Source organism: Triticum aestivum, chromosome 6A (assembly GCF_018294505.1).
Source record: "Triticum aestivum cultivar Chinese Spring chromosome 6A, IWGSC CS RefSeq v2.1, whole genome shotgun sequence".
NCBI classification, from domain to species: Eukaryota; Viridiplantae; Streptophyta; class Magnoliopsida; order Poales; family Poaceae; genus Triticum; species Triticum aestivum.
In genome coordinates this window covers 275,757,045-275,766,755 of record NC_057809.1, presented here as the reverse complement: position 1 = coordinate 275,766,755, position 9,711 = coordinate 275,757,045, and the positions used below count along the sequence as shown (strand labels likewise).

General features: G+C 42.3%; 1 protein-coding gene across 4 annotated transcripts; it reads right to left on the bottom strand.

Moving 5' to 3' along the window:
- Positions 1 to 237: 237 nt before the first annotated feature.
- LOC123127433 (probable magnesium transporter NIPA8) lies at positions 238 to 4,782 on the bottom strand. 4 transcript variants are annotated; one of them, XM_044547134.1, is made up of 14 exons: positions 4,527 to 4,782; positions 3,417 to 3,683; positions 2,951 to 3,035; positions 2,799 to 2,860; positions 2,411 to 2,496; positions 2,240 to 2,313; positions 1,879 to 1,981; positions 1,668 to 1,796; positions 1,466 to 1,565; positions 1,246 to 1,365; positions 1,070 to 1,160; positions 936 to 993; positions 719 to 845; positions 238 to 640 (listed from the first exon to the last, which is right to left on the bottom strand). In XM_044547134.1, exons 2-14 carry the CDS (start codon positions 3,507 to 3,509, stop codon positions 479 to 481), a joined length of 1,290 nt encoding a protein of 429 aa, XP_044403069.1. In that variant the 5' UTR covers positions 3,510 to 3,683; positions 4,527 to 4,782; the 3' UTR covers positions 238 to 478. The 4 variants fall into 4 exon arrangements, with proteins under 4 accessions (XP_044403069.1, XP_044403070.1, XP_044403072.1 ...); XM_044547135.1 differs by having other exon boundaries at positions 936 to 990; XM_044547137.1 differs by lacking the exon at positions 4,527 to 4,782 and adding an exon at positions 2,057 to 2,103 and having other exon boundaries at positions 2,411 to 2,483; positions 3,417 to 3,513.
- Between the last annotated feature and the right edge of the window lie 4,929 nt (positions 4,783 to 9,711).

Sequence of the window (9,711 nt, the reverse complement as noted above, 5' to 3'; positions counted from 1 at the left end):
AGCAAACAATACGTGCATCCGTTCAGGTTGGCGCGTTGGAGTTGCCCAAAAAGACAAAAAGCGGACAATACATGCATCCGAAAATCAGACAATCTCATCCGCTCGGTCGACCCAAACAAACAAAAAGCCAACAATATGTGCATCCGTTTGGGTTGGCGCATTGGAGTTGCATTGGAGTTGCTCTTATCATCGCTTAGCTTTTCACATGTTACACAGAAATGGCCGAATAAATGGATAGAATTGAATCAATGAAGTTTATTCTAACATGGTGTGTTTATACATGTAGTGCAAGCAGCTGTTTCAATTACAACATGGGTATGGACAATGTTACAAGTGGAAATGTTGAAACTATACACTGATGTTACAGCTAATTAGTACTACGAGGCAGAACGGACAATTGCCTTGGGAAGTACAAACAATTACCAATTGGCAATATAAAAAATAACATCTGTATTGTGTATCTATAGAACATCACCAGCTATAGATTATCCCAATCAGTGGACCGCAGGGGAATGTACTTTGATCGGTCAGTTCGAATTCCCCTAAACCCTGTTGTTCTCGAGGAAACCATTGGGATTGCAAGCACTGAAGAAGCGCTGATGGTCTCCTCCCCAAGGCCAAGTGACATGGAGCAAGCCGACTGCAAATAAGATGACATGAGGTAGCATACCTGCATCAACGCAAAAGCATACCTTGATCTAGAAAAAGACGCACTGACCTTTGCTCTCGACAATATGTGTTTTGCTTTCACTTTTACTGAGGTTGAGAATGAGTCCATATCATCTACTTCCGTCTCCTCCATCGGCAACTTTCTTGGCCTGCAATTTCCTGATACATGTGCTTCACTGAAAAGGCAAAGTAAAAAAAGACATTCACTGTAAAATGCAATGAAGCATAAGGTTTAACTAGTGGAAAGAGCAGATAGCAACAAGAACCTGTTCATATCAATTGCCGCGTCCTTTGTGGCGTTAGAGCCATCTTTGGTGTCAGCTACTAAGAATTTCCATGGTCAAAACCATTTTATGTTTATGTAAAAGCACATGAAATCAACTTATTGCCAAGTGCGCACCTTTATTTTCATCAGGTGCTAGCAAGGATATGCCTATGAAGACAAATGTCATGCCCAGCACGAACATTATTATCCTGAGTGTATCAAACACCTAAGGCAAGTCAAAAGCTTCAATTAGTGCATGACCAAACACAAAATTCACTTGCCATTACAAACATTCATGAATAAGAACTTACTTGATACTCTTGAAAGTAAACAAATCCTGTACAAATAGAGAAGAAAGTCCATGCAATCTGAAACATTGGGACAATCAGTATTGCATCAAACAGAGACAGTCCTTCATTCAGTCTCGCCATCTGTGCCACAGTAGAGTCCGATTACACAACAATATCAATCACAACAGAATGTATCATTGTCTCGGAATAATGCATTAGCTTAGTGTCTGCACTACATTACCCAAAATCCAGCTGTACAGAGAAATAACAGAAGAATTGAGTATGTGAACCAGCTGTGGAATTGGTATCTGCTGCTCATGGTCAGCCTCAGCATGTTAGACCTAGTAGTAACCAAATAAAGGTGGGGAGTATTGCAGGGTAGTCAGAAACTCGCAATCAAAGAGGATATGCATGTCATATGCATAAATCTCGGTCAAACCTACAATGATTTCGCAAACAAGACGGAGCAAGATCCAATGGCACCAGATACAATAGCGTAAGAAAAGGGCAGCAGTGTTCGCCAATGTGTGCTAGTATCTTTTGCATTATCTGAAAGAATTGTCTCTCCACTCCTGCAGCAGAGTATTGTAACAGGTAAGAAACAACATAATCGAACGTTTCTAAAGAGGCTAGGTTTTAAGAGGGCAATTTCACCTATAGAGATATTGACTGAGTGCAACAACAAAGACCAATGACATACAATAGAGAACAAAGACCAAGTTGCTGTATTTCGCAATCAGCTGCTCCGGAGTATAAACTGCCCATGTATTTATATCATCAGAAGATTTACTTACAAGTTAGAACACAGATAAAGATAAAGCTGCGGGCTTACAGCTATACATCGTAATAGTATATGCTGCACCCAAGGTAATATGTTCCCTTGCAGGAGCGATGGTGTTACAATTGGCATGGAAACAAAAGCACACCAAAATAAAAACTAAAACTAAATTTCCTTACTGCAATACTAGTCTATAGGGAAACATACAACATAAATAATGTATTAAATAACTCATACCAGGAGATTGGTGATTGCCGAAGGAAACTAAGAAGACATTGCCAAAGACAATAAAAGTTGTGGCTACCATGACCCTGAAATAAAGTAAAATCCTAATTACTCTCATTTCATGATTCAATGTATTCATTCTAATATTTATTAATGTGGTCCCAAGAAGCTAAATATACATACTTCACTGAAATGGTCTTGTTCAACACAACGTAGGCAAATGCAATATTGGATACAAACTGAATTGATCCAAGAGCTGCAAGAAGTGACTGCAGTAAAATTACATGACCAATCATTTTCCAAATCATCTGAGTCACTAGAATGGAACGGGATATGAAAAACATGGTAGAATGAAATTAATTATATACATGCTATACTAAAGAGGCCAACATATGCAGCAAAGTCAACTGAACCTGTTATGTATGTCTTGTAGAAAAGCAAGAGGGAGGGGGGGGGGGGGGGGGGGGGGTTTACAATCGCTATAAGCCATTTATTTTTCAGTTGCATATGCACTAGTAGTCTACCATGCTAACTAACTATAGTTGCTTCAAGGAGAAGGTAGTAATCCAACCTGTGCGGCATATGCAAAGGACATGAAGTTTAGGCAGTTCCCCACAGCGAAAAAGAGTATACCTGGACGCATTTTTATATTATTAGATGTGACAGTTTCCTGTTATTTTATCAAATACATAAGTGAGTGAATAGGCTTATCAGACAGCATACCTATTCTCCAAGTCTGAAAATACATAACTGATTTTGGGACGAATTTGCCATCGCCTTGATTGTTACTTGAGTAGAGCTTTTCTCTCTGCCAAAAGAAACGAAAAAACAATCTTAAAATAAAATTCTAGAAATATGTTTCTTTCATAGAATGTTTGGCAGAATAAAATAATATGCTCAAACAAGATCAGGGGGTAAGCATGCAGAAAGAATGAGCTACATCATTGAGTATTGGCTTGGAAAAGCCACGCAATATATGCCATGTTGTCTGATTCTTTCACATAAAGTGCAAGTTACTGAAAACAAGTTGCTCACTTGAACTTGAGCTGACAGATCACAATCCTAATTCAATAACAGGAAGTTTTCTTATGACAAAAATAGCTAAAAATGCTACATACCATATGGAACCCAGATTTAATTTATCGAGTTAAGTAGATAGGTAAATAGAAAGCAATTGTGCAATACCCACCTGATCATGGCCCAGTTTGAGAAGATTAGTACCAAAGTTTATGGCAACACTACCCACAATATTGATCAACGCTCCTATAATCCAGTCGCCCATGAGTCGAAAAGGAATAAATCTCTCTTACAAATATATGGCATACTCCTCCAACAAGCCACTTCTAGAAGAGCTCATTTCACATGTCTTGCTGTAACCAACTGGAAGAGTTTATTTTGTTCACCGGTCCGCAAGAAATAGTATGGAGATGAAACCTGTGGTGGATGACACGGCAACCTGCAAAAGGAAGGGCACAACTGGCATATGAGTCAGATGCATATACGATGATTTATCACTCAAAAAGAGCATCATTTGGTGTCCAAAGATGAGCTAGCACCCCCTGAGAAGCTGGCCAATGTAACAGCAAGAAGCTACTACCTTACTGGCTGTGCATAGTATCTTCTGGCGAACATTGCCAGAGGGAAACAAACTTTTATGTTAAACAACTGCAAGCTACAATAATCCGTCCACATTTAGCTATCCAATCTTCAATAAGCTACTCCCTCCGTAACAAAATGTGAGACGTTTTTTATGCCCTGTGCAAAACCAAAAAAACGTCTTGCATTTGGTACAGAGGTAGTATTGTTTATTCATTATTTGAGAACTGCACAAGGCTAACATCCTACCGTTTGGGGGAGGTAAGAAGGGCCCTCCCCATATTGATGGCAAAATGTAACCGGCTTTGCCGATTAAATACTAGTACCAATTGTTTGGCCAATTAATCACAGGATCCATCATCTCAGGCTGGGGCAGCGTGAACTGATCGACTGGAATAATGATAATTAATAGTACTCCCCAACCCCGGAGTTGCAAACCCTGTAGATCTCGTCCCAAAACGACCAACAACGCATAAATTACTTCCAAAAATACGAGAGAGGGAGCGTGCGGACGCATTCGCAGCTTAGATCTAGCCTGAAATCGACAATATAAATCAGAGCCCGAACAACCGAACAACCGACCATATGCGGGGGGGGGGGGGGGGGGGGGGGGGGGGGGGGGGGCAACACGATTCCGACAAGTAAAATGCAAACAATATAGCAAAGGAAGGCACAGGCACGTGTAGATCAAAGCAATCATCACCTGAAACGGAAGGGAAGAAAAAGCCGAGTATGTTCTACACTCTCGTGGTAGTAGGCGCCCTCGGTGGCGGAGCTCGGATTCCTGAGGCGCGCGAGGGGAATGGAGGGAAAGCGGGAACCGGCAGGGGGGGAGAAGAAATGCCGGAATGGGTGGAGAGTGGAGACGTAGACAAAGGAAGAGGACGATGCAGGTCAGGTCAGAGGGTGGTTGGCACGTAAAGAGATCAGCGGAAGCCGTCGGATCTCTATCGGACGAGCAGCGTGGACGGCGGGTCAGGTAAGCCGGAACCGGAAAGGGACGCGCAGGCAGACAGCCGGGCATGTTTTGGCCACAGGATTTATAGAGGAATTTTAAAGGAAAAATCTTTTGATGGTCTTTCGTTTAAAGGAATGGAATCCTGTACAGGATTTCTTTTTTTCCTTCATGTTTTACAGGAAAAGAAAAAAGAGGTCCGACCTCTTGAAAAACTTTCCTGGCGCTAACGATGCGTGAGTCGGCAACTGTTCGATCACTTTTTTTCGCTTGCATTGCTCACCACGTAGAAATAGACAGAGGAGGGAAAGAAAAAAAAACCGAGCCCAGATCCATCTATCCCCTCCTCTCACACAGAACGGCGCAGCTGACTGGCAGGGAAACGACAACGGACGGCCGAGCGATGCGGCCACATCCGGACGGCGGCCAGCAAACATCGGCAAGCTAGAGAGCATCTACCGCCGACCTGCTTTATATTCAGACCTGGTGCTAATTAGTGGAGAAATAGTCCAGTCCAACTTGCCGGTATGAGTTGCCCCAAGCAATTTCCCCTATCTTGAGTGATAGAGGCAAAGGTGTCCCGATGTTTTGATGAGATGGTCGCTATCGTTTTCAGTGGGAGTCGACCTTGACGATCCGACTACGAACTTGTGAACATCGCGCCTTAGCAATCACTAGACCAACTTCTGAGGGGTTATTGACCACGCCGGAGCACGATCAACCTGACCACGAGGGTCTGTTTCCTGCGAGCAAACGAAGAACAAGCAAGAAACTGAGATTGCAATATAGATATTGCGAATAAAAGATGAAAGCTTTATTAATGAATGTGGGGTTCTGTGACGTCTTGGTCTGGTCGTTAGACACAAACGAAGTACGCGAAGTTGCAGCTATGGCGAACTTTTAATCTAAACAAAACCCAAAGTCTAAACAATGCACTAAGGGTTGTATATATGGAGGAATAGGGGGATTTCGTGGCCCTTGGAGGAGGGGTCTGAAACCAACCCTAACTCTTGTTTCCCCACACATACGGACTCTAAAAACAGTCTATACTTAAGTATTTCGAAAATACATGGGCCTGGCCCAATAATAAGGTGACGCGGCACCTAGAATAGCCTTTGGACGAAACTTATGAAGTGGCATCTTGTATATTTCGTCCAGGGCTTCATGCACTCCTTATGGTGGCTTCAAAGTCCTGGAATCATCACTTGTAACTCCGTTCTGGATCCCCTTGCACATGCCATCATTTCCATGCTTGGTCTTGCTCTAGTGTTCATCCCTCTTATCCAAGCCTGGCCCTTCATTTGTAAGAAAAACAAATGTATCCAATTTAGGCAGTATCATATTCTCATGAACATTAGAATCATTACCAAGAAATGAAAGTACCTGATAATTTAATTGGCGTGCGCAAACTCTAGTAATTGGTCCAGTATGTATAGCAGCAGGGGATGTGGGTGTAATAATGGTATTGATGTCCTCATCATCCTCCCCTTCTTGAAATGAAGTCGTCCTCGATGAAAGCTCATCTTCCTCACCCAAATAAGGCTTCAAATCTGCAATGTTAAAAGTGGGACTAACCCCAAAATCTGCAGGCAGCTCAAGTTTATATCATTATCATTTATTTTCTCTAACACCTTAAAAGGACCAGCAGCACGTGGCATTAGTTTTGATTTGCGCAAATTAGGAAGTCTATCCTTACGCAAATGTAACCAAATAAGATCTCCAGGTGCAAACACAACATGTTTTCTATTCTTATCTCCAGCAAATTTATATTTAGCATTCATACGCTCAATGTTTCCTTAGTTAACTCATGCATTTTTAAAATCAATTCAGCATGTTCTTTATCATCAAAATTAACCTTCTCCGAAGATGGAAGAGGCAACAAATCAATAGGTGCACGAGGTAGGTAACCATACACAATTTCAAAAGGGCACATCTTAGTAGTAGAATGCAATGAACAATTATAAGCAAATTCAATATGAGGCAAGCATTCTTCCCACATTTTCTTATTATTCTTCAAAACAGCTCTAAGCATAGTAGACAATGTTCTATTGACTACTTTAGTTTGTCCATCAGTTTGGGGGTGACAAAGTAGTACTAAAAAGCAGTTTAGTCCCCAACTTAGCCCATAAACATCTTCAAAAGTGGCTAAGAAATTTAGTATCACGATCTAAAACAATAGTATTTGGCACACCATGCAAGCGGATAATTTCACGAAAGAACAAATCAGCAACATTAACAGCATCATCGTTTTTATGACATGGTATAAAGTGTGCCATTTTGAGAACCTATCCACGACAACAAATATGATATCCCTCCCCTTCTTTGTTCGAGGTAAACCTAAAACAAAGTCCATAGATATATCCTCCCAAGGAACACTAGGTACAGGCAAAGGCATATATAAACCATGAGGATTGAGTCGTGACTTAGCTTTTTGACATGTAATGCAGCGAGCAACAAAACGCTCAACATCCCGTCTCATCTTTGGCCAAAAAAATGTGTAGCAAATATATCCTCCGTCTTCTTGACGCCAAAGTGTCCCATTAATCCTACTCCATGCGCCTCCTGCAATAACAAAAGACGAACGGAGCTAGCTGGAATGCATCGAAACACAAATCCATCGTTAAGAACGAACTTGTTCCAAGTTCTCCCTTCCTTACAATTCTGTAATACATCTTTAAATTCAGCATCATGCACATATTGATCTTTGATGGTCTCCAAACCAAATTTTTTAAAGTCAAGTTGTGAAAGCATAGTATAACGACGAGACAATGCATCAGCAATAATATTTTCTTTACCCTTCTTGTGTTTAACAACATAAGTGAAAGTCTCAATGAATTCAACCCATTTAGCATGTCTACGGTTCAGTTTTGCTTGACTTTTAATGTGTTTCAAAGAGTCATGATAAGAATGTATAAAAAATTCCTTGGGCCATAAATAATGTTGCCATGTTTCTAAGGTCCGAACAAGAGCATATAATTCTTTATCATAAGTAGAATAGTTCAGACTAGGCCCACTCAATTTTTCAGAAAAGTATGCAACAGGTTTGCCATCTTGTAATAACACACCTCCTAATCCAATTCCACTAGCATCACATTCAAGCTCAAAGGTCTTAATAAAATCAGGAAGTTGGAGTAAAGGAGCATGTGTCAACTTATCTTTCAATACCGTGAAGGCTTCGTCATGTGCGGTACCCCAAACAAAAGGCACATCCTTTTTTGTAAGCTCGTTGAGAGGTGCAGCAATGGTGCTGAAATCTCTCACAAAACGCCTATAGAAACCAACGAGGCCAAGGAAACTCCTCACTTGTGTGACCGTGCGGCTAACTCTTAATAGCTTCAATCTTAGTTTTATCAACTTCAATTCCCTGTGGAGTAACAACATAGCCAAGAAAAGATACTCGGTCGGTGCAAAAGGTGCACTTTCCAAGGTTACCAAACAAACGTGCATCACGTAGAGCAATAAAAATAACACGTAAATGTTCCAAATGGTCCTCCAAAGATTTGCTATAAATCAATATGTCATCAAAGTAAACTACCACAAATCGTCCAAGGAAAGCACATAAAACTTCGTTTATTAATCTCATGAAAGTACTAGGTGCATTAGTTAACCCAAAAGGCATGACTAGCCACTCATATAATCCAAACTTAGTTTTAAATGTTGTTTTCCATTCATCTCCCAATTTCATACGAATTTGATGGTATCCACTACGCAAATCAACTTTGGAGAATATTGTAGAGCCACTCAATTCATCAAGCATATCATCTAGCCTAGGAATAGGATGACGATAATGAATAGTAATATTATTAATGCCTCTACAATCAACACACATACGCCATGTACCATCCTTTTCAGGCACTAGTATAATAGGAACAGTACAAGGACTAAGAGATTCACGTATATAACCTTTGTTGAGCAGCTCTTGTACTTGACGCATAATCTTCTTCGTCTCCTCTGGATTGGTACGGTATGGTGCACGGTTGGGTAATGATGCAGCGGGAATTAAGTCAATTTGATGCTCAATCTGATGCGGAGCATCCCACGTTGATCTCCATGTACACTCCGACTACTCTCCAAGCCCTAAGAGAACATAAGACGAGACCTCATCTATACACCATTGGACACAAGGTGAACTTGCTCCACTTCGAACCATCACTTTCCATACGTGAGACATGGCTACTACCTCAAACATGTGTGCTATGCATGACCAGGAACCAAGAGGAAGACCATGGACAAGAAGGCGAGGACACCAAGCGCGAGGAACGAGAAGAAGAGCTACGGAAGAAGCTCCAGCCACCGGACGACCGGTCGGGACCGGACGTCCGACGCCTGAAGACCCACCGGACGACCGGCCCGGACCGGACGACCGGCAATCCCGCACCCGAGCCAAACGAGCGAACGTCCGACAAGTCCCGGACGTTCGACACACTCCAGCGACCGGACGTCTGACCGTCTCCGGAAATCCTACGCCACATCAACCGAGCCAAAACGCCGGACGTCCGACAAGTACCGGACGACCGGACCCTCGTGAGCCACCGGACGTCCGGTACCCGTCGGACGTCCGACGCCTGTCTGTGCACAGTGTATCGGGCCGAGCCCATGTATCCTTTCGCCCTCACTTACCCCTTCATGGCCCTAGACTATATATACTCCTCCACCTCCACCATTTGAGGATTAGCGTTGGTTTAGCTCATACTTAGAGATAGAGCTTCGCTCATCCACATCGGATCTACTCCTCGTGAGAGAACGCGGCCTCTTCGGAGAAGATCCCTTTGGATTCAAGACCTCCTTTTGGAGAAGAACATCAAGACCTCCTCACGGAGAAGACCGGCTACATTTGTATCGTCCGTTGTTGACTTTGGATCTTGTATCTTACCTTTGTGTTCATCGATCTAGTGCATGTGTGATCTATTCTTGTTGGTTGAGTGATTCTCTC

Bases quoted from the DNA above. Each gene is read 5' to 3' on its own strand.
- LOC123127433 (XM_044547134.1), bottom strand. From the start codon at position 3,509: ATGGGCGACTGGATTATAGGAGCGTTGATCAATATTGTGGGTAGTGTT. The intron at 1,797-1,878 runs GTGAAATTGCCC...ACTCTGCTGCAG, and splicing joins CTCAGTCAATATCTCTATAG to GAGTGGAGAGACAATTCTTT. The intron at 1,161-1,245 runs GTAAGTTCTTAT...GACTTGCCTTAG, and splicing joins TTTACTTTCAAGAGTATCAA to GTGTTTGATACACTCAGGAT.